The 25271-nt window shown below is 52.6% G+C and overlaps 1 protein-coding gene across 1 annotated transcript in view; it reads left to right on the top strand.

The window, feature by feature from the left end:
- sema3h (sema domain, immunoglobulin domain (Ig), short basic domain, secreted, (semaphorin) 3H) overlaps window positions 1-25271 on the top strand; it is a 282277-nt gene that overhangs the window by 232027 nt on the left and 24979 nt on the right. Inside the window, exons 11-13 of the mRNA XM_072472149.1 lie at window positions 15632-15851; window positions 20880-20968; window positions 24613-24654. Of these exons, the coding sequence (XP_072328250.1) occupies window positions 15632-15851; window positions 20880-20968; window positions 24613-24654 (351 nt within the window). The remainder of the gene's footprint in view (window positions 1-15631; window positions 15852-20879; window positions 20969-24612; window positions 24655-25271) is intronic.

Genomic DNA, 25271 nt, shown 5'->3' with positions numbered 1-25271 from the left:
TAAGAAGTAGAGTGGCAGGGGAGCGGGGGCTCAAGAGGTCCCTGAGGTCCCTTCACCCCCTGTACCTGTGCAGGGCAGCAACCACCCGATCACACGTGTGCAAACCTGGCACCTCAGCTGTGCCAGGGCGTCACCCTGCCCAAAGAGCATACAGCTGGGGTCCTCCGATACCCTGGGAGATATCCATGAGTGCTGATCAATCTGGTTCCTGCTTGTGGACACCATTGCCGAACGGCGCTGGCCCCTGGTCTCCGAGGCAAAGGAGATGAATCCCAAAGTCTCAGGTACCCGGGAAACTGTACATTAGAGTGAGACTAGGGGCGCAATTCTCCCATCGGGAGACTAAGTCCCGACGCCGGAGTAAAAACCAGAGTGTTTCACTCTGGCGTCGGAGGCCACTCCCAGCCCCCTATTCTCCCGCTCCCGGGGGGCGAGGAGCGGTGCCGTGTCATTTACGCGCGCCGGGCCTTGGCGCCGCGTAAAAGCGGCGCCGCATAAATGACGTCACCCGCGCATGCGCGGTTCATAGAATTTACAGTGCAGAAGGAGGCCATTCGGCCCATCGAGTCTGCACCGGCTCTTGGAAAGAGCCCCCTACCCAAGGTCAACACCTCCACCCTATCCCCATAACCCAGTAACCCCACCCGACACTAAGGGCAATTTTGGACACTAAGGGCAATTTATCATGGCCAATCCACCTAACCTGCACATCTTTGGACTGTGGGAGGAAACCGGAGCACCCGGAGGAAACCCACGCAGACTCGGGGAGGATGTGCAGACTCCACACAGACAGTGGCCCAAGCTGGAATCGAACCTGGGACCCTGGAGCTGTGAAGCAATTGTGCTATCCACAATGCTACCATGCTGCCCACCGGTTGCTGTCCTCCCCGCGGCCGCCCCGCAATAAGATGTCAGATGGATCTTGCGGGGCAGCGGAGGAAAGGAGGTCCTCCTTCAGAGAGGCTGGCCCGCCAATCGGTGGGCACCGATCGTGGGCCAGACCGCTTTTGAGGTCTGTTCCCGCCGGCAGCGACCACGGGCGAAATTCTCCGTTATCGGCGCAAAGTCCGCCGATCGGCGCAAAAAACGGCACAAATCTGACTTGCGTCACGTCGGAAAAATGGTTCGAAAGTCTCCGGCCCGAAATGGGCTAGCAGCGACGTGACGGGATCCGCGCTTGCGCACGTGGTTCACGCCGTGCAGCGTCATACACGCCGCACGGCGTGACGGCTCATAAGGCCGCGCTGCTCCCCCACACCCGACCGGAACAGCCGACCGGATGGCTGGCCGCTGCTCAGCCCCGAGGTTCCAGTCACGGGATGTGGAGGTGCTCCTGGACGCAGTGGAGCAGAGGAGGGACGCCCTGTATCCCGGGCACGGCCGCAGAGTTGCCCCACGCCACAGCCGTCGTCTGTGGAGGGAGGTGGCAGAGGCCGTCACCGCTGCGGCCCTGACACCACGGACAGGCACCCAGTGCCACAAGAAGGTGAACGACCTCGTCAGAGCAGCCAGGGTGAGCCTCCCCCCCCTGCCCGATATCCATATCCCCCTCCCCATATCCCCCTCCCCCATATCCCCCCTCCCCCATATCCCCCCCTTCCCCATATCCCCCCTCCCCCATATCACCGCCTCCCCCATATCCCCCCTCCCCATATCCCCCTCCCCATATCCCCCCTCCCCCATATCCCCCCTCCCCCATATCCCCCCTTCCCCATATCCCCCTTCCCCATATCCCCCATATCCCCCCTCCCCCATATCCCCCCTCCCCCATATCCCCCCTCCCCCATATCACCCCCTCCCCCATATCCCCCCTCCCCCATATCCCCCCTCTCCCATATCCCCCCTCCCCCATATCCCCCATATCCCCCTCCCCATATCTCCCATATCCCCAAGTGAATCCAGCCCTAACCTTAACCTCTGCAATGCACGTGCAACCGATGGCGTGCATTCATATACCTGCCTAACACTGTTGCCTTTTACCCCTGCCACCACCCCCACCCACCGCCCCCCCCCCCCCCCCCCCCCGCCACAGGAGAAGCGCGCACACAACAATAGGGAGCATGTGAGGACTGGAGGAGGCCCCGCTGATGAGAGGCCACTGACCGAACACGAGGAAAGGGCCCTGGAACTGGCTGGCGGACCTGAGGACCGGGAGGTTGCTGATGCAGAGGTCGGGGGCATACTAGCAAGTGAACCACCGACAGCCCGTCCCCATTTCCCAATCCCCCATATCCCCCCTCCCCCATATCACCTGATCACTGCCTGCGTGTCTAACCATGCATGCTTCATTGTGTATCGCAGGAGCAAACGTCGAGGCACCCAACCCCGCAGATGCAGGCCGCCTGCAGGATGCCCCTCGGAGGCCACGGGAGACGGAGAAACCCGGACCCTCCGGCATGCGGCGCCCGCAGGATGCCCCTCGCACACCACGGGAGACGGAGAGACCCGGACCCTCCAGCATGCGACGCCCGCAGGATGCGCCTCGCACACCACGGGAGACGGAGAGACCCGGACCCTCCGGCATGCGACGCCCGCAGGATGCCCCTCGCACACCACGGGAGACGGAGAGACCCGGACCCTCCGGCATGCGACGCCCGCAGGATGCCCCTCGCACACCACGGGAGACGGAGAGACCCGGACCCTCCGGCATGCGACGCCCGCAGGATGCCCCTCGGAGGCCACGGGAGACGGAGAGACCCGGACCCTCCGGCATGCGACGCCCGCAGGATGCCCCTTGCACACCACGGGAGACGGAGAGACCCGGACCCTCCGGCATGCGACGCCCACAGGATGCCCCTCGCACACCACGGGAGACGGAGAGACCTGGAGCAACAGGGAGATGACACCCCCGTCACGTGCGAGAGCGACGACGCAGGCGTGTGCGACTCAGCGACGAGGGGGGCAGCCACAGGCCCCCGTCACATCCGAGCCAGGACACCCCTACCTAGGACACCACTACCCAGGACACCACTACCCAGGACACCACTACCCAGGACACCCCTACCCGGGACAGCACTACCCAGGACACCCCTACCCGGGACAGCACTATCCAGGAAGATGAAATACCGGACAGTGACTCAGAGTGGATGGGTGGAGACGAACCCCCACCCCAAAGGGCCATGGACTCAGAGTGGGACGAAGAGCACGACACAACGCCACTGCTGTCACCAACACCCTCCACCATCGCAGAAACACTCACCTCAGTTGGGCACTTTAGTGATGAGGCGTCTGGTACACTCACTGGAGCGCACAACACAGCCGTCCCGGTACAGCAGGTGGAGGTAGGAGCAGCAGAGGGGCCGGGCGGTCGGAGGGCAGCCCAGCCCAAGCGAACATCTGCCGCCCAGATGGATCCCGGGTTCCTGGAGTTACCACACCCACACACAGATCCGATGCAACCACCGACCCGGAGACGAGAGAAGAGGGTGACGGCCGGCTTGCGGCGGCTGCAGTCGCAGGTGGAGGAGTCCACCCGCGTCCAGGAGCTGGGAGTGGTGCCGGTCATGCGTGCCACCCAGGCCGACACCGCACAGGTGGCGTCCGCGGTGGAGGCAATGTGTGCGACGGTGTCAGACATGGGGAACGGTTTGCGAGGCCTGGGGCTTTCCGTGCAGGCGCCGTCTGTGGCCCAGGACATGGCTGCCCTCTCACAGGAGGCCATGAACCAGTGCCAGCGCCAGATGGCAGAGGCGCTCAACGTCATAGCCCAGTCTCTGCAGGCCATCGCTGAGGGCATCGGCGCCAGTGGCCATGTGCGAGCCGGCGTCGCACTGTCACAGACAGGGTTTGCCAACCCCCTAGGGTCCATGGCTGCAAACCTGCAGACCCCTGTCGATACCAGCACGGGCCTCCAGGACTGGCAGCGCCAGATGCCGGGGGGGCGTCGGATGGCCAGTCCGTTCGCATCCCCCACCCATGTAGAGGCCTGGGGGCCATCGGGCACCCCGAGGGAGGAGGAGGTGGTGTGGTCCGTCCCGGGTCCCCCTGTAGGTGAGGTCCGGGAACACCGCGACACCTTGGACTCCCCCCCCCTTCTGTCCCAGGTGCATCGGGTGGGCAACGGGCAGGACAGGCTGGCAGCTCGCCATCCCAGTCGCCCGGGCCGCAGCCTGGCCCATCTAGGCCAGGACCCTTCAGGAAACGGCCGCCAAAGGGATCCAGTGTCAGAGGGCAGGAATCACAGGAGTCCACCTCCAGTTCTGCTGTACCGTCTGGGGAACCACGTAGACGTAGTCAAAGGGCCCGTAAGGCTAAACAATTAGACACTGAGTAAGTTGGCACGGGTGCAGGGCACAGATGAGTTTTAGGGGCTAGGGCACGTGCATGAAACTCCTTTGGTTATTAAAGTCAATGTTACACCTACAGAAGCTGCCTTTGTGCTCTGTCCAAAGCGTGCGGGGGTGTCATGTACGTTGAGCGCAAGTGTGTGTGTGAGGGGTGGTCTTCCTCAGCCCCAGGTGAGTCTGCCCCCTTCCCCCTGGCCCGCCATCAACATCCCCCCGGGCAGAGGACGGGACCGTGCGCTGCAGTGTCACAGCCGCATGCAGGATGGTCCGAGTGGATGGTGGTACTGTGGCCATGGGTCAGACGTAGTCCAACGATGTGGAGCCAGGAGCTCACCGCAGGGCGGGTTGTCATCATCCTCCATGGCCTGCAATAGACACGCGTCCACCCGCAACTGTGTGAGCCCGGCCGTTGGGCCGCAGGTGGATCGGCAATGGGGGGGGGTGGTGTGCATGCGGGTGGGGTGGGTGGGGTTGGGGAGGGGGGTGAGGGGGCTGGGTGGGTGGATGGGTGAGGGGTGTGGGTGGGGGGCTGTTGCCATGGTGTGCGGTCTGTGGCCATACTACCCGATTCCCACGCCCATCTAGTCAGTGAAGTGGGCGGCTATCTGTCTGTCCCGTGCCCGCTGGGCCAGCCGGTAACGGTGGACAGCCACCCGTCTGTGTCTAGCCCGTCTGCCCTGACCATTGCCCCCATCCCCCTCATCTGGGGAGGACTGCGCCTCTTCCTGCTGCTCCTGCACTCCGCCCTCCTCTGCCTGCAGCACATTGCCCCTCTGTTGGGCTATGTTGTGCAGGACGCAGCACACCACAATGATGCGGCCGACCCTATCTGACCGATACTGGAGGGCGCCCCCAGAGAGGTCCAGGCACCTGAAACGCATCTTCAGCACACCAAAGCACCTATCTATCACTCCCCTTGTCGCTACATGGGCATCATCAGGACATAGAACATAGAACGATACAGGCCCTTCGGCCCACGATGTTGCACCGAAACAAAAGCCATCTAACCTACACTATGCCATTATCATCCATATGTTTATCCAATAAACATTTAAATGCCCTCAATGTTGGCAATGTTCACTACTGTAGCAGGTAGGGCATTCCACGGCCTCACTACTCTTTGCGTAAAGAACCTACCTCTGACCTCTGTCCTATATCTATTACCCCTCAGTTTAAAGCTATGTCCCCTCGTGCCAGCCATTTCCATCCGCGGGAGAAGGCTCTCACTGTCCACCCTATCTAACCCCCTGATCATTTTGTATGCCTCTATTAAGTCTCCTCTTAACCTTCTTCTCTCCAACGAAAACAGCCTCAAGTCCATCAGCCTTTCCTCATAAGATTTTCCCTCCATACCAGGCATCATCCTGGTAAATCTCCTCTGCACCCGCTCCAAAGCCTCCACGTCCTTCCTATAATGCGATGACCAGAACTGTACGCAATACTCCAAATGCGGCCGTACCAGAGTTCTGTACAGCTGCAACATGACCTCCTGACTCCGGAACTCAATCCCTCTACCAATAAAGGCCAACACTCCATAGGCCTTCTTCACAACCCTATCAACCTGGGTGGCATCTTTCAGGGATCTATGTACATGGACACCTAGATCCCTCTGCTCATCCACACTTCCAAGAACTTTACCATTAGCCAAATATTCCGCATTCCTGTTATTCCTTCCAAAGTGAATCACCTTACATTTCTCTACATTAAACTCCATTTGCCACCTCTCAGCCCAGCTCTGCAGCTTATCTATATCCCTCTGTAACCTGCTACATCCTTCCACACTACCGACAACACCACCGACTTTAGTATCGTCTGCAAATTTACTCACCAACCCTTCTGCGCCTTCCTCTAGGTCATTGATAAAAATGACAAACAGCAACGGCCCCAGAACAGATCCTTGTGGTACTCCACTTGTAACTGAACTCCATTCTGAACATTTCCCATCAACCACCACCCTCTGTCTTCTTTCAGCTAGCCAATTTCTGATCCACATCTCTAAATCACCCTCAATCCCCAGCCTCCGTATTTTCTGCAATAGCCTACCGTGGGGAACCTTATCAAACGCTTTGCTGAAATCCATATACACCACATCAACTGCTCTACCCTCGTCTACCTGTTCAGCCACCTTCTCAAAGAACTCGATAAGGTTTGTGAGGCATGACCTACCCTTCACAAAGCCAAGCTGACTATCCCTGATCATATTATTCCTATCCAGATGATTATAAATCTTGTCTCTTATAATCCCCTCCAAGACTTTACCCACTACAGACGTGAGGCTCACCGGTCTATAGTTGCCGGGGTTGTCTCTGCTCCCCTTTTTGAACAAAGGGACCACATTTGCTGTCCTCCAGTCCTCTGGCACTATTCCTGTAGCCAATGATGACATAAAAATCAAAGCCAAAGGTCCAGCAATCTCTTCCCTGGCCTCCCAGAGAATCCTAGGATAAATCCCATCAGGACCCGGGGACTTATGTATTTTCAGCCTGTCCAGAATTGCCAACACCTCTTCCCTACGTACCACAATGCCATCTATTCTATTAGCGGTTCTCCGCCTCATTGCGTGGCCTCCGTACAGGCGTCATCAGCCACGATTGCAATGGGTAGCCCCTGTCGCCCAGCAACCAGCCCCTCAGCCGGGGATGGCGTCCCTCGTACATGCCGGGGATGGATGACCGCGACAACACGTATGAGTCGTGTACACTGCCTGGGTAACGTGCGCAGACTTGCAGGATCATCATGCGGTGGTCGCAGACCACCTGTATGTTCATCGAATAGGTCCCCTTCCTATTGGTTAACACGGCGATGTTATCTGCAGGTGGCCGCACGGCGACGTGCATCCCATCGATCGCGTCCTGGACCATGGGGAACCCGGCCATGGCAGAGAAGCCCACGGCCCGGGCATCTTGGCTGGTCCGGTCCACAGGGAAGCGGATGTAGCGGTGCGCCATGGCATATAGGGCATCTGTCACTGCCCGGATGCACCGATGCACCGATGTCTGCGATATGCCGGACAGGTCCCCACTCGGTGCCTGGAATGACCCCGTTGCATAAAAGTTCAGGGCAACCGTAACCTTGACAGACACGGGGAGAGGGTGTCCCCCGCCAGTGCCACGCGGTGACAGGTGTGCCAGCAGGTGGCAGATGTGTGCCACGGTTTCCCGCCTCATCCGGAGTCTCCTCCTGCATTCCCCGTCCGTGAGGTCCTGGTATAACTGCCGGGGCCGGTACACACGGGGCGCCCTCGGGTGCCTCCGTTGCCGTGGGGCCGCGACGTCCTCCTCCCCCTCCTCGTCCTGTCGGTCAGCTGTCCCTCCAGCCTGGTCGGCTGCCGCCTGCCCCTCTGCGGCAGCCTGCGACACCTCTCTGGCACGTTCCTCCTCCTCCTCCTCATCCAGGGCAACATGGACATTAGCGGCTGCCGCCACGACGGCCAACATCGCTGGATGATCGGAAAACATGACGGCCTGGTGGGGTGGGGGGGAAACGACGACATGTCATCATTGCCCATATCCCCTCCTTCCCCCCAGCCAGGTGGCATGGACTGCATGGGTCCAACTGTTGGAGGCTGGCACCTGGCCAGGTGGACCAACTCACTTGCCCCTCCATCCCCCTCCCCGGCACGGACCCCCCATCCCCCTCCCCGGCACGGACCCCCCATCCATCTCCCCGGCACGGACCCCCCCCCCCATCCCCCTCCCCGGCACGGAACCCCCCATCCTCCTCCCCGGCACGGACCCCCCATCCCCCTCCCCGGCACGGACCCCCCCCCCCCCATCCCCCTCCCCGGCACGGACCCCCCCATCCCCCTCCCCGGCACGGACCCCAACCTCCTCCCCGGCACGGACCCCCCATCCTCCTCCCCGGCACGGACCCCCCCCATCCTCCTCCCTGGCACGGACCCCCCTATCCCCCTCCCCGGCACGGACCCCCCATCCCCCCTCCCCGGCACGGAACCCCACCCATCCCCCTCCCCGACACGGACCCCCCCCATTGTCCTCCCCGGCACGGACCCCCCCCATCCTCCTCCCCGACACGGAGCCCAACCTCCTCCCCGGCACGGCCCCTCCCCCCCCATCCTCCTCCCCGGCACGGACCCCCCCATCCTCCTCCCCGGCACAGACCCCAACCTCCTCCCCGGCACGGACCCCCCCCCCCCCCCCCCCCATCCTCCTCCCCCGGCACGGAGCCCCCCATCCTCCTCCCCGGCACGGACCCCAACCTCCTCCCCGGCACGGACCCCCCCCCCATCCTCCTCCCCGGCACGGACCCCAACCTCCTCCCCGGCACGGGCCCCCCCCCATCCTCCTCCCCGGCACGGACACCCCATCCCCCTCCCCGGCATGGACCCCCAACCCATCCCCCTCCCCGGCACGGACCCCCCATCCTCCTCCCCAGCACGGACCCCCCCATCCTCCTCCCCGGTACGGACCCCCCATCCCCCTCCCTGGCACGGACCCCAACCTCCTCCCCTGCACGGATCCCCCATCCTCCTCCCCGGCACGGACCACCCATCCTTCGCCCCGGCACGGACCCCCCTCCCGGCACTCCCCCGGAGCCCAGCCCACTCTAACCACCCCCCCGCCGCACACACACACACAACCCGCGACACACCTCTCCCCACACATTCAGACTGCGGCCACGCCATCGCCTGCCCAGCGGCCAACCCCCCAGGCCGTCACTCACCTCCACGCTGGTCGGCGTGAACCTGGAGCACAGGTTCACGCCGATGAAAAGGAGGTTTGATTTACGCCGACGTGAACGGTCATCACGTCGACGGGACTTCGGCCCATCCGGAAGTGAGAATATCGGCAGGCCCAAAATCGGCTCCCTTGCGCAGCCCCGTGCCATTCTCCGAAGTCAGCGGCGCCATTAACGCCCCGACGACTTTTCTCCCTTCGGAGACTTCGGCAACCGGCGGGGGCGGGATTCACGGCGGCCAACGGCCATTCTCCGACCCTCTGGGGGGTTGGAGAATGACGCCCCACGTGTGGACAGCGCCGGCGGGAACCTGTCGTGCTGGGCAGGCCGCTCGGCCCATTCGGGCCGGAGAATCGCCGCTCGCCGTTTGTAACGCCGAGCGGCGATTCTCCCAGCGGCCAGCCGTGATTCTCGCCGCGCCGGTTTGCGGGAGTGGGAGAATCGCGTGCGGATGCCGGGGCGGCGTGGTGGGAATTGCGCGGCGCCCCAGCGATTCTCCCACCCAGCGGTGGGGGGGGGGCGGGGGGGAGAGAATTCCGCCCTAGCTGTCTCGCTCAAATGTGCAGATTTGCCATAAAGCAGGATTTACATTGCAATCTCTTGTGAGATCGCGTTGTGTCTCGCGAGACGTTGCGAGCCAGGTGGATCCAGGGAGCGGGGTCTCCCGGCTTTTATCGGCCATGCTGCGCTGCGGCGAGCTGCTTTACAGGCGCACCGAGGCCTTTGGACCTTGCCCCCTATTTCTGTCCCATTAAATCGCACCCTATATCTTGATTACAACAGGACTGGAAATCCATTTGAAATGGAAAACAGGTGCATGTTTTGGGTGAGACTCTTTATCAAAACTGGACAATTGGCTTTTGTTAATTTAAAGCCCCGTTCCAGGGAATAATTCTGTTTCAAACATAAATCCTCTTTTTTTAAAACGGGTCAATTTTAACATGGCTGATGTGTTGGGTATGCCGGGTCTGCGAGGACTGCGTCTGCTGCAGCAGTGAGAGAGACAGGCTTCCAACATTTGAAGAAATGCAACTTGATTTTATTGAACTCTTAACTATCATACATACTTTAACTGTGGGTTGACATTATGCTGAGTTGACTGGAGACCTGAGGCTAACCTGACCAGACTATCTTACTACCACATGGTGTATGTTCTAGTTGTTGCCCGTGGGCTCTGACTGTCTCAGAGGCTGGATCCCAAGAGAGCGGGAAAACTACTGCCCTCTGGCTTTTTAGTGGTCGTGTCCTGTCTGGTGATTGGCTGCTGTGTTCTGTGTGTTCACTGGTCATCCTGTGTGTCAATCACTGCCTGTCTGTGCACCATCATATACCTGTGTGTATATTATGACATCTTACCCCCTTTTTTTTCTAAATAAAAATGTGTGTGGGTCAATAAATAGTGAGTGTGTGTGTGTACAGGAGCCTGACTATATACAAAGTATGTTAACGTAGTCACATGGGAAGGTGTCCAGTGCAGATAGAGGGCAGAGAACAAATTAGGAAGAAACAATATGTACAGATGTGTAAACGGATCACAAGGTAATGCAACATTCAGTCTATAAATTCAGTCTCTGTGGCGGGCGACGAGTTCTGGTTGACCGCCTCAAGGGTGGGTCAGGGGCCTCCTGCACTTGAACGGGCGGAACTGTCGCCAATGTAGAGGTTGGTAGAAGAACTGGCAGATCGGTGGCCTCGTGGAAATGTGCATCCTGAGGAACCAGCATGCGAGGCGGGACATCACGTTCAGGTGGCAGGCGTGGAAGTAGCCGCAGTGCCCGCCTATTACGCCGAAGAAAGGAGCCACCATGCATGCGAACGAGGAACGATCTCGGGGCCACTTGCTTAACCACTGCAGCCGTGACAGACCAGCCACCGTCAGGTAGCTGAACACGAACTCAGTCAGCAGGAGCCAGAGCAGGGAGATCTGTGGCGTGGGCATCGTACGCCGACTTGCATTGATCCCGAGACTGTTGCATCCTCTGCAAGACCGGAAAATTGTCAAGGTCCGGGCTGTGGATAGCCGGCACCGTCGTCCGTAGTGTGCGGTTCATCAGCAGCTGTGCAGGGGACAGGCCAGCGGACAAAGGAGTCGCCCGATAGGCTAACAGCGCCAGGTTAAAATCTGAACCTGAGTCAGCAGCTTTGCACAACAGTCTTTTAACAATGTGGGCCCCCTTTTCAGCCTTCCCATTCGACTGGGAGTAGTGGGGGCTTGAAGTGACGTGCGTGAAATTGTACCGCCGGGCAAAATCCGTCCACTCCTGGCTGAAGAAACAAGGGCCATTATCAGTCATAACTGTAAGTGGAATGCCATGACGGGCAAGAGTCTCTTTGCATGCCTTGATGACCGTTGCTGTAGTGAGGTCAGTCAGTCTAACCACCTCGGGGTAGTTGGAAAAGTAGTCCACAAGGAGGACATAGTCTCGGCCCATTGCATGAAAGAGGTCAATACCAACTCTGGACCATGGGGAGGACACCAGTTCATGCGACTGTAGAGTCTCTTTGGGCTGAGCCAGCTGGAACTTTGACACGTTGGGCAACTGAGGACCGTGTTGGCGACATCCTGACTGATGCCTGGCCAATATGCTGCCTCTCGGGCTCGACGGCGACACTTTTCGTCCCCCAGGTGACCCTCGTGGTTTGGCCGAGGACCAAATCTCGCATGCTCTGTGGGATTACTATCCTGTCCAGCTTCATTAGTATGCCATCCACTACCGCTAGATCATCCTTTATATTATAAAATGGGGGCACTGCCCCTTTTGCCAACTCTCCGTGAGATGTCGCATCACCCGCTGGAGTAAAGGATCCCTGGCCGTCTCCTGACGAATTTGCACGACCCTTTCATCAGTGGCCGGAAAGTTGGATGCACAAAACTTCACCTGAGCGTCTATCTGACAGACAAAGTCTGATTGCTCACACGGCATGGTGATGGATCTAGCGAGTGCGTCGGCCACAATGAGCTCTTTGCCCGGGGTGTAGACCAGGTCGAAATCGTAGCGGCGGAGTTTGAGGAGGATACGTTGTAGCCGTGGCGTCATATCATTGAGGTATTTTTGGATGATGTGAACCAATGGCCTGTGTGGTCTGTCTCGACCGAGAATTTGGGGAGTCCATACACGTAATCATGGAATTTGTCAATCCCTGTGAGGAGGCCCAGGCATTCTTTTTCAATCTGAGCGTATCGTTGCGGAGTAGGCATCATGGCTCTAGAGGCATATGCGACTGGGACCCAGGAGGAGGATTTGTCCCGCTGGAGGAGTACTGCCCCAATGCCAGCCTGACTTGCGTCGGTGGAGATCTTGGTCTCCTTGGCGGAGTCGAGAAATGAAATATGGTCGCCAAGGAACTTTAGTTCTGCCTGACCGAACGAGTATTTGGCCCTATTGAGTCGGAGGCCATGCTCGTGGATCCTGTGGAACACCCACTTGAGGCGATCAATGTGCTCCTAAGGAGTTGTGGACCAGATAATAATATCATCGATGTACACTCGCACCCCCACGATGCCCTCCATCATTTGCTCCATTATGCGGTGGAACACTTCCGAGGCGGAGATGGTGCCAAAGGGCATCCGGTTGTAACAGTAGCGACCGAACGAGGTGTTAAATGTGCACAACTTTCGACTGGATGCGTCCAGCTGTATTTGCCAAAACCCCTTGGAGGCATCCAGTTTCGTGAAAAGCTTGGTGTGAACCATTTCGCTGGTCAGCTCTTCTCGTTTAGGTATAGGGTAGTGTTCCCTCATGATGTTACTGTTCAAATCTTTGGGGTCGATGCAAATGCGAAGTTCCCCTGATGTTTTTTTGACACAGACCATGGAGCTAACCCAGTCGGTGGGTTCCGTGACCTTAGAAATGATGCCCTGGTCCTGGAGGTCTTGCAGCTGCTGCTTGAGGTGGTCCTTGAGGGGCGTCGGCACCCGATGCGGTGCATGAAGCACAAGTGTGGCATTCGGCTTCAGCAGTATCTTGTATCGGGAAGGTAGTGTACCCGTACCTTCGAAGACGCTGTGGTATTGTGCTATGATGTCATCTAATTGGGCTTGAAAGTTGACATCTGGCGAGGCCGTTGCCTCTGCGGATGACATGGTGTGAACCCGCTGCACAAGACCATTGTAGTCGATGACCCTTGACGCGGATGGTGTCAAGGTCAGACTTTGAAATTTGATTTGCTGAAGCGCCAGTGTCCAGCCTGAAGCGTATGCGAGCCTTGTTGAACGTGAGGGTGGCACACCACTCGTCGTCCGGATCAATGCTCAGCACTGGGAGTTGTTTCACCTTCTTCGCTGAAGGCATCATATGCTTGGTGATGATGCCCACCCGGAATGGGGATGGGAGGCCCTTGGTGTCGGAATCTGGAACCATGTCAGAGTCGGAGTCTGCAACGGGTTGCTGTACTGACCGGACGTTCCTGCGCTGCGACTGGGATCGCTGTGTATTGGGCAGTTGAGCAGATCTGCACAGGGCTGCGTAGCGGCCAAGCTTGCCACACTGGAGACAGTGTCGCGATTTCGCGGGACATTGCCGCTTTAAATGGGCAGAGCCACAGTTGTTGCACGTCACGGCGCCGGCGTCAGGACGCGATGTACGCATCTGTGCAGTTCGGTTGTCGGCCTTGCCGTCCACCTTAGTTGTGGCGCGCATGCGCAGGAGCCCGGGAAAAGCGCGCGAAATGGCCGCCCTCATCCAGACTCAGGCCCTGGAGCTGTTTTACGGCCTGCACCCTCTCCGCATCATGGGGGCTTTGCCGCGCCATTTCTGCTGCCTTGATATGGGAGTACCAGTTGTTAGCGTGCTCGTGGAGGACGCAGGTTTCGATGGTGATGGTAAGGGTGAGCTGCTTAACTTTAAGGAGCTGCTGGCGAAGGGGATCGGAGTGGACCCCGAAAACGATCTGGTCGCGGACCATGGAGTCGGACGTGGAGCCGTAGTTGCAGGACTGCGCGAGGATACGGAGGTGGGTTAAGAAGGACTGGAAAGGTTCATCCTTACCCTGAAGCATCTGCTGGAACACATAACGTTCAAAGCTCTTGTTGACTTCGATGTCACAGTGGCTGTTGAACTTCAGCAGGACTGTTTTAAACTTTATCTTGTCCTCGCCTTCAACAAAGGTGAGGGAGTTGAAGATGTGGATAGCGTGGTCCCCGGCTGTAGAGAGGAAGAGAGCGATCTTCCTGGCATCCGATGCGGTTTCCAGGTCGGTGGCGTCAAGATACAGCTGGAACTTCTGCTTGAAAATCTTCCAGTTAGCACCGAGGTTGCCGGCGATGCGGAGCTGCGGGGGAGGGCGGACGCTGTCCATGTTACCGGATGGTTGATCGCTGGTCAAAGGCAGACTATCTCAAGGTAGGTCCGTCAAACTCGAGCATAACTCACTGGTACCATGATGTGTTGGGTATGCCGGGTCTGCGAGGACTGCGTTTACTGCAGCAGTGAGAGAGACAGGCTTCCAACACTTGAAGAAATGCAACTTGATTTTATTGAACTCTTAACTACCATACATACTTTAACTGTGGGTTGACACTATGCTGACTTGACTGGAGACCTGAGGCTAACCTGACCAGACTATCTTACTACCACATGGTGTATGTTCTAGTTGTTGCCCATGGGCTCTGACTGTCTCAGAGGCTGGATCCCAAGAAAGCGGGAAAGCTAGTGCCCTCTGGCTTTATAGTGGTTGTGTCCTGTCTGGTGATTGGCTGCTGTGTTCTGTGTGTTCACTGGTCATCCTGTGTGTCAATCACTGCCTGTCTGTGCACCATCATATACCTGTGTGTATATTATGACAATGGCCAAGCCACATAACCTGCACATAAGACCATAAGACATAGGAGCAGAATTAGGCCACTCGGCCCATCGGGTCTGCTCCGCCATTCAATCATTGCTGATATTTTCTCATCTCCATTCTCCTGTCTTCACCCCATAACCCCATATCCCCTTATTAATCAAGAACCTATCTATCTCTATCTTAAAGACACTCAGTGATTTGGCCTCCACAGCCATCTGCAGCAAAGAGTTCCACAGATTCACCACCCTCTGGCTGAAGAAATTCCTCCTCATCCCTGTTTTAAAGGATTGTCCCTTTAGTCTGAGATGGTGTCCTCTGGTTCTAGTTTTTCCTACAAGTGGAAACATCCTCTCCACGTCCACTCCATCAAGGTCTCGCAGTATCCTGTAAGTTTCTTTGGACTGTGGGAGGAAACCGGAGCACTTGTCTGAAAGCCACGCAGGCAAGGGGAGAAAGTGCAAACTCCACACAGGCAGTCATCCAAGGCTGGAATTGAGTCTGGGTCCCTGGCACTGTGAGGCAGGAGTGTTAATCACTGTGCCACCATGCCCAAATATAAATCTTTTGACAAGCCGGGATTGCTGACCGGGATTAACCATGTTGATTTAAGAGAAAATATTGGCCAGGACATCTGGAGAATTTCTTTGAATTAATAAAAATTATACTTAACAAGTCAAAGAGAATGGTCTTTCATGGATTCACAGCTCACATTTTCAAAGCATACAAGTCCCAGAACTTTCTATGTTGGTTTATTTATAACATTATCCAGGGAATGGTGAATCATTGCTGAGATTTTTGTCAGGGCTTCAAAGTGCAATATCTTGTCTGTCACAATCTTATTATTACATGTCATTTCCTTCCAGTGTCCCAGCAGCACCTATGGGAACTTTAAGTCAACCCGTGAATATCCAGACGAAGCGATCTTCTTTATCCGGACTCACCCACTGATGCATGATTCAGTCTACCCTGTGAGTCAACGGCCGGTGCTGATGAGGGTTGGCGTGGATTACAAATTTACACGGCTTGCTGTGGATCGGGTCGATGCTGTGGACGGACAATATGACGTGATGTTTATTGGAACAGGTGTGTAGCCATAATAACCTTTATACAAAATCCACCAACTGCCTCTCTGAAGTACCTGTTAATAGTGGCTTTATAATGGGGGGACAGGTATATCATTTTAGGTTAAATTAGCACCTTACTAATTGATCAGTTATATGAAAAGAACTATTTGAAGTTTGACTCCTCTCCTCACCAGAAAATAATTAACATCAAAACATTCCAAAATATTTTACAAACTCTTACACCGTGCGCAAGATGCAAGCTTCTTAAGCACCTGTACTATGCGTTTTGCAGCAAATGGTAATTGGATGACCTGCGTCTGGTAAATATATGAGCATGAGTCACAGATATTGCCAGCACATAAAGTGGCTGAAGTCCACCTTAAATATGTGGTAGATTGTTGCCCACTCGAGGTTTATTCCTATCAGTGCTATAGTGGCCAGCCCCCTATCTATACAAACCTATGGAGAAACGGTTAGGATAGAGCATCAGATCCACTATTACACTCCCTATCTATAAATAGATTCATGAACCAACTTCTTCTATTGCTCATGGTGCCTACTTCAGGGAGGTGACAAAATCAACGGCCAATTTCAGGAAGATCTCTGGGAAATCTCTTTCTGAGGCCTCAAGACCACGCAACCCATCTCTTTCTGCTTCTCATCGTCCTCCTCCTTATCCTTGTCCTCCTTGTCATGGGCCTGACTCACAGCCTCCTACTCGGAGGATTGGCTAGATCCCACTAGCCAATCCCACTGTGGGTGTTGATGGGTGGCTGAGGCATTGCCATTCCACACCCCTTGGACCCAAGTACCCTGCTGGGTGTCAACCCAGTGTTCAAAGGTCTGAGCTCTGGCTCCCTGGTAATCAAGGCAACCCATCTACTCCTGGAGTTCCAAACTTTCCATCTCTAGCATTTAACATCCCCCGCCAGTTTCAGTTTTGTGCTTTGCAACAGATGGCTGTTACCTCACAATCAGCAAACAAGGAGACTTTCACACAAACCATTTGAATGGAAGGTAAAAACCAGTGACCTTACCCATTGTGCCACCAAATATGAATGAACTTGTTGCACACAGCAACCGAGATCATCATGATCATCAGTGAGTTCTCCCAGTGAGCCAAAGAAGACACAGCCAGAGTGAGACAGCAAAGAGTGAGTTTGGGAATTTGAATCTAGGTGGGAATTCGAAGCTTTGGGGGGTCACGACTGGGAGTTAAATATCCGAGGGTATCAAACTATTCGGAAGGACAGAGTGGATGGTAAGGGAAGGATGACATCTGGGCAATAGTAAGGGATGACATTTGTGCTATGGAGGATAAGGTTGAATCCATTTGGGTGGAAATCAGGAATAGTAAGGCGAAAAAGTCACTGATAGGAGTAGTCTATAGGCCACCAAATAGTGACATTATGGTGGGGCAGGCAATAAACAAAGAAATAATAGATGCATGTAGAAATGGAACAGCAGTTATCATGGGGGATTTTAATCTACATGTCGATTGGTTTAACCAGGTCAGTCAAGGCAGCCTTGAGGAGGAGTTTATAGAATGTATCCACGATAGTTTCCTAGAACAGTATGCAATGGAACCTACGAAGGAACAAGCGGTCCTAGATCTGGTCCTGTGTAATGAGACAGGATTGATTCATGATCTCATAGTTAGGGATCCTCTCGGAAGGAGCGATCACAATATGGTGGAATTTAAAATACAGATGGAGGGTGAGAAGGTAAAAATCAAACACTAGTGTTTTGTGCTTAAACAAAGGAGATTACAATGGGATGAGAGAAGAACGAGCTAAGGTAGACTGGGAGCAAAGACTTTATGGTGAAACAGTTGAGGAACAGTGGAGAACCTTCCAAGTGATTTTTCACAGTGCTCAGCAAAGGTTTATACCAACAAAAAGGAAGGACGGTAGAAAGAGGGAAAATCGACCATGGCTATCTAAGGAAATAAGGGAGAGTATCAAATTGAAGGAAAAAACATACAAAGTGGCAAAGATTAGTGGGAGACTAGAGGACTGGGAAATCTTTAGGGGGCAACAGAAAGCTACTAAAAAAGTTATAAAGAAGAGTAAGATAGATTATGAGAGTAAACTTGCTCAGAATATAAAAACAGATAGTAAAAGTTTCTACAAATGTATAAATCAAAAAAGAGTGGCTAAGGTAAATATTGGTCCTTTAGAGGATGAGAAGGGAGATTTAATAATGGGAGATGAGGAAATGGCTGAGGAACTGAACAGGTTTTCTGGGTCGGTCTTCACAGTGGAAGACACAAATAACATGCCAGTGACTGATGGAAATGAGGCTATGACAGGTGAGGACCTTGAGAGTATTTGTTATCACTAAGGAGGTAGTGATGGGCAAGCTAATGGGGCTAAAGGTAGACAAGTCTCCTGGCCCTGATGGAATGCATCCCAGAGTGCTAAAAGAGATGGCTAGGGAAATTGCAAATGCACTAGTGATAATTTACCAAAATTCACTAGACTCTGGGGTGGTCCCGGCGGATTGGAAATTAGCAAACGTGACACCACTGTTTAAAAAAGGAGGTAGGCAGAAAGCGGGTAATTATAGGCCAGTGAGCTTAACTTCGGTAGTAGGGAAGATGCTGGAATCTATCATCAAGGAAAAAATAGCGAGGCATCTCGATGGAAATTGTCCCATTGGGCAGACGCAGCATGGGTTCATAAAGGGCAGGTCGTGCCTAACTAATTTAGTGGAATTTTTTGAGACCATTACCAGTGCGGTAGATAACGGGGAGCCAATGGATGTCGTATATTTGGATTTCCAGAAAGCCTTTGACAAGGTGCCACACAAAAGGTTGCTGCATAAGATAAAGATGCATGGCATTAAGGGTAAATTAGTAGCATGGATAGAGGATTGGTTAATTAATAGAAAGCAAAGAGTGGGGATCAATGGGTGTTTCTCTGGTTGGCAATCAGTAGCTAGTGGTGTCCCTCAGGGATCAGTGTTGGGCCCTCAATTGTTCACAATTTACATAGATGATTTGGACTTGGGGACCAAGGGTAATGTGTCCAAGTTTGCAGATGACACTAAGATGAGTGGTAAAGCAAAATGTGCAGAGGATACTGGAAGTCTGCAGAGGGATTTGGATAGGCTAAGTGAATGGGCTAGGGTCTGGCAATACAACGTTGACAAATGTGAGGTTATCCATTTTGGTAAGAATATCAGCAAAAGGGATTATTATTTAAATGATAAAATATTAAAACATGCTGCTGTGCAGGGAAACCTGGGTGTGCTAGTGTATGAGTCGCAAAAAGTTGGTTTACAGGTGCAACAGGTGATTAAGAAGGCAAATGGAATTTTGTCCTTCATTGTTAGAGGGATGGAATTTAAGACTAGGGAGGTTATGCTACAATTGTATAAGGTGTTAGTGAGGCCACACCTGGAATATTGTGTTCAGTTTTGGTCTCCTTACTTGAGAAAGGACGCACTGGCACTGGAGGGTGTGCAGAGGAGATTCACTAGGTTAATCCCAGAGCTGAAGGGGTTGGATTACGAGGAGAGGTTGAGTAGACTGGGACTGTACTCATTGGAATTTAGAAGGATGAGGGGGGATCTTATAGAAACATATAAAATTATGAAGCATATAGATAGGATAGATGTGGGCAGGTTGTTTCCACTGGCGGGTGAAAGCAGAATTAGGGGGCATAGCCTCAAAATAGGGGGAAGTAGATTTAGGACTGAGTTTAGGAGGAACTTCTTCACCCATAGGGTTGTGAATCTATGGAATTCCTTGCCCAGTGAAGCAGTAGAGGCTCCTTCATTAAATGTTTTTAAGATAAAGATAGATAGTTATTTGAAGAATAAAGAGATTAAGCGTTATGGTGTTCGGGCCGGAAAGTGGAGCTGAGTCCACAAAAGATCAGCCATGATCTCATTGAATGGCGGAGCAGGCTCGAGGGGCCAGATGGCCTACTCCTGTTCCTAGTTCTTATGTTCTTATGAAATGTTATCTATAATCCCTGCTGAATTGTGACTGATCATCTGTCTACTGATCTGCTGTAGTGCTGCAGCTTATAATGACTGCCACTTCTGAAATGTACAAGATTCAGAAGGAGCTTGGTAGGGTGGGTGCTGAGAGATTGTTTCCGCTGGTTGGGGAATCTAAGATTCCCAGTCTCAGGATAACGGGCTGAAATCATTGGGAAAAAAAAATTCCAATTAAGGGGCAATTTAGCGTGTCCAATCCACCTAACCTGCACATCTTTGGGTTGTGACGGTGAGACCCATGCAGACATGGGGAAAATGTGCAAACTCCACACGGACAATGACCCGGGCTGGGATCGAACCCGGGTCCTCGGTGCTGTGAGGCAGCAGTGCTAACCACTGTGCCACCGTGCTGCCCCTTGAAATCATTTAAGACAGCGATGAGGCAAAATTACTTCACTCAAAGGGTTGTGAACCTTTGGAGTTCTGTACCCCAAAGGGCTGAATACATTTAAGGATGGGGTATACAGATGTTTGGTCTCTCGAGAAATCGGGGTTTATGGGGAGCGGGGGGTGGGGAGAGCATGGAATTGATCAATTATCTTCATATTTAATGGCGGAGCAGGCTTAAAAGGTCATGTGGTCTACTCCTGCTCCTATACCTTATGTTCTTTTGCCACTTGGTGTTGCTAGTATATGCACAAGCTGGCTGTGCCCTTACTCCTGCTGGAGCTGTAGTTTTACCTCAGAACGTTGTGACTGTCTCAAGTTAACACCAAACCGGGACTTATCGCCAACTGCGGTTTCAAAACAAGTATATTTGTAAATCTTATGTTACTGGTCTTAGTTGCAGTATGCAATAAAGGAATTCAGCTCTCCATCCTGGCACATTTAAGCAAGAGCCATTTAATCAGTTCAAGGGAGGCTTGTGTGCTTGTTTTGGATATTGATGAAAGCAGATAGGGCAAAGGGCCTGGAAGATATTGTACTTTGGAATGTCTGTTTCTCCTTTACTGATTACACTGAGACATTGAATCACTAGTGCTTGCAGGCCTCGCTTTATAAAACTTGAGTTGACAGTCCTATTCTGTTTTTTCTACAGACACTGGGGTGGTCCTGAAATCTATCTATGCCCCCAAAGCAAACCAGGAGGTAGAAGAGATCATTCTCGAAGAATTGGAGGTATTCCAGGTAAGTGGCAATAATTATAGAGGGAACTGAATGGAATTCATTCCACACCTTACTGAAGCTACTAAGTCACTTACTGTTCTCTTCATCAACATTGATCTTGATCCAGCAGCAACAATTTGAAAAGAGGAAGCATAGATATGAGAGGAGATGTCAGACTTGCAAACAGAACATTGACATTTGTGCTGCAGCTGAGGTGAAATTATTTCAAGGCAGCAGCATAAGTTGGTCTCATTTTATACTCATCACAATTTTCAGTTATAGAGTGCAAGAAGAAATAGCAGAAAGGGGAAGGGTGAGGGAAGATCAAGTTATTGGGAGGATGAGTGGGGGGAGAACCAATCAATGGGAAGAAGTGTGCTGTGAGACCCAGTAATTGGGAGGAAGTGTGTGTGTGTGGGGGGGGGGGGGGGAGATCCAGTTATTGGGAAGAGAGGGGGAGACTCAGTTATTGGGAGAAGTGTGTGGGAGACCCAGTTATTGGGGGGAAGATCCAGGTATTGGGAGGAAGTGTCTGTGTGTGTGTGGGGGGGGGGGGGTTGCGGTTGAGATCCAGTTATTGGGAAGAAGAGGGGGAGACTCAGTTATTGGGAGAAATGTGTGGGAGACCCAGTTATTGGGGGAAAGTGTGGGGGAAGATCCAGGTATTGGGAGGAAGTGTGTTGGAGACCCAGTTTTGGGGAGAAGTGTGGGGAGACCCAATTATTGGGGGAAGTGTGGGAAGACCCTGCCATGAAGGGGAGCGTAAGAACATTAGAAATAGGAGCTGGACTGACTTTACGACACCTTGGGCCTGCTTCAGCGTATATAAGATTAGAACTGATCTTCTACTTCAAGTTCATGTTCCAAACCTGTATCCATATACCTTGATTCCCTTCATATTAACAATCACTGGCTTAAATATATTCAACAGTTTTGCAGCCACTACCCTCCAGATTTAGAATTCCAAAAATTTGCAAGCCTCTGAGTGAAGAAATTGCTCCTCATCTCAGTGATAATTGATTCAGCCCATATTCTGAGGCTATGATTCTTACTTCAAGACTCTAGGCATCTGGCCTGTCAAGGCCCTTAAGAATTATGTGTGTTTAAATGAGGTCACTACTCATTCTTTTAAATTCCAAACAATATTCTACTAAATCTCTTTTCATAGGATGATCCTCTCATCTCATGACTCAATCTACAGAACCTTGGTTGCATCTCCTCTGAGGCCAGTATATCCTTCCAGTCACAGAGGACATAACTGTGCATAGTAATCCAAGTGTGATCTCACCATAGTCCTATATAAATGCGGCAAGATTTCATTACTCTTACATTCCAAGTTCTCACAATTTGGGCCAACATACCATCTGCCATCTTACTTGTACTTCTACATTAACTTTCTGTGACTCACTTAAAGGGACGCTCAAATCTGCCAACAATTGCTAGTCTTTCTCCTTTAAAAAATATTTTTTTTTCCATTCTCCCCAAAATATAACCATAGAATCCCTACAGTGCAGAGAAGGCCATTCAGCCCATTGAGTCTGCACCAACCCTCTGAAAGAGCACGCAACCTAGGCACACTTCCCCACCCGACACTACCAAAGCTGCTCACCCCTGGACACTAAGGGGCAATTTTAGCATGGCCAATCCACCTTTGCTGCACATCTTTGGACTGTGGGAGGAAACCAGAGCACCCGGAGGAAACCCATGCAGAAACTCGCACCGCGAAAGTGCAAACTCCACACAGTCACCCAAGGCCGGAATTGAACCCAGATCCCTGGCGCTGTGAGGCAGGCGTGCTAAGCATTGTAACCCCCCTACCAAGGTGGATGATTTCACATTTCCCCACATTATACTCCATTTGCCACCTTCTTGCCCAATCACTTAACCTGTCAACCTCCTCTTTCCATCCTCCTCAAATATTCTGCCCCATGAGGAGAGTCAGTCATGTTGGGTAAGGGTGTGCAGTGCTCCTGTCATGGTGGAAAGGCAGTGAGAAAATGCACAGCCATCTTGAGGAGATGTCGACATGAAGCATAGCTGGTGAAAAATATGACAGGAGAGTTGGAGACAATATGCGGTGGAGTTGAGTTGGGGGATGTAATTCAGACGTATTATTTTACAGAACAAGGTACCATTAACGGAGGTGCAGTACAAAGGAGCTGTATATTTAGGCAGCGTAAAAAAAATTCCTGATGTGTGCCTGATCCTAATAAGGACATTTCTTGGCAAATCACTTGTACATTTATGAGGTTTCAGTCAGGCAAGTCACGATAGTGTGTTTGCCGTGGGTTTGAGTACTCGAGGGACTAGTTTGGCATGAGATATATCAGAAAATCCAAACTAGAGCCTGCTATGCTAAAACCTACATGAATGCCGACCACTGAATTACTATTGCCACGGGATTACACAGAATACATGCTTTTATTGAGAACCTTCTTTAATATTACTTCTTTTTAATGTATTTTCTGCGGCTGTGAGTGATCCTTCTTCTGAAGACTTGGGGGCTGCTTTGCGAATTAGAAGCATAGAGTTGACCTACTGGCCATCTGTTTGAAGCGAAGCCCAGACTATAGTGAAGTAATAATAAAAGAGACTATTTGTTTCTTTTGATCAGGGTTAAAGAGGAGGAATATTCATCTTAGTTATCTCATGTAGCCCAAATAAAATAAAGGGACAAATTGCTGGTTGGAAAGGGCCTTGGCAGAAAGCATTTATGAAGTCCCCACTTCAGTTGCATCAGGAGTTGGGAGCTCTGCACTCTGTACCCAATGGATGGCACGGTAGCACAGTGGTTAGCACTGTTGCTTCACAGCGCCAGGGTCCCGGGTTCGATTACCGCTTGGGTCATTGTCTGTGTGAAGTCTGCACGTTCTCCCGTGTCTGCGTGGGTTTCCTCCGGATGCTCCAGTTACTCCCACAAGTCGCGAAAGACGTGCTCGTTAGGTGAATTGGACATTCTGAATTCTCCCTCTGTGTACCTGAACAGGCGCCGGAGTGTGGTGGCTGGGGGGGATTTTCACAATAACTTAATTGCAGTGTGAATGTAAGCCTACTTGTGACAATAATAAAGCTTATTATGGAACAAAAGAACAAAGAAAGTGATGTTTTGTAGGGAATGATTTTTTAAAACTAATGCACAGAATTAAGTCAACATCTGTTAGGAATATAGGCCGGGGGTGGGGGGGGGGTCCCTGCCAGGGCCGGTTCCTCTGCGGCAGACACGGTGAGCCATTCAAATGTCCGTTGACTTTGGAGGGATCGTTGGATTCTACCAGCGGGAGGGCCGGAATATCCTTGCTAAAGAGACAGGAATAGGCCATTCAGCCCATTGAGCTCCGCCATTCACTAAAATCATGGTTGATAATCCATCTCAACACCACTTTCCCACACTATCCCATCCTCAACATTGTTGCCCATCCCTAGTTAGTCTGAAGTGAGTGGTTTGTTCGGGAACGTCAGAAGAATATTAGTAATACACTGGTGTTACATCCAAGCCAAACTCTAAGGACTGCATGGTTTCTTTCCCAAGGGCAAAATGAAATAGTTGCGCTTTTCATTTTCCCTTGCTGCTTCTCAGCTTTAAGTAAAAAGTCGCAGGTACAGATTTATTGTTTTAACTGTTAACATCATGGATACCCCCTTACCCTGCTTTAATCTCTCCTTAGGACAAGTCACCGATCACTTCGATGAACCTGTCCAGGAAACGGGTAAGCAGACACATATTTGTGATAATGCATGATCATTGCACCAAATGTGAAATCATAATGTCCTGAGTGACAGACCACAAAAATTATTTCCAGGGAGTAATAGAGTCAAGATTATTTTTCATGGCTGACACAGTTCACAAAGCAACATCTACTTGTGTAAGCTTCAAAAATCAGCGACTCAAGAAACTTATTTAACTCTGTCCAATAGTGAGAAAGATTGAACTGACTTCACAGGGTCCAGATGTACACCATTAGCAGCAACAGTTGTTGGGGAACAAAATGCCTGAAAGGGTGACTCAGTTTTCTCAATCATGTGATTGAGCCGCACTTTGCTAGCAGCCACCTGAATGGATTGCCTCAGGCCATTGCAGCCCTCTGAGGGAGGGGGGACATGAGCCAGTGGCCAGAATGATACCTGCTTCCTGTTAAACAAATGGAGCAGTGACTGAATATGTGTGCGGTGACAACTCTGTAGTATACAACATATATAAAACAACGAACTGAAACCGAAGAGGGATTTCCAGGCAAAAACATCTGTTCAGGGTTCAGGACCCATATACCATTTAAAACCTTTGCTATGATTAACATGTTCCTCTCAGGTCTGTAATTGTAGGACC

The sequence above is a fragment of the Scyliorhinus torazame genome, chromosome 13 (assembly GCF_047496885.1).
Source record: "Scyliorhinus torazame isolate Kashiwa2021f chromosome 13, sScyTor2.1, whole genome shotgun sequence".
In the NCBI taxonomy this organism is placed as follows: domain Eukaryota; kingdom Metazoa; phylum Chordata; class Chondrichthyes; order Carcharhiniformes; family Scyliorhinidae; genus Scyliorhinus; species Scyliorhinus torazame.
The sequence above is the reverse complement of the archived record's forward strand: the minus strand, read 5'-3'. Positions and strand labels throughout refer to the sequence as shown.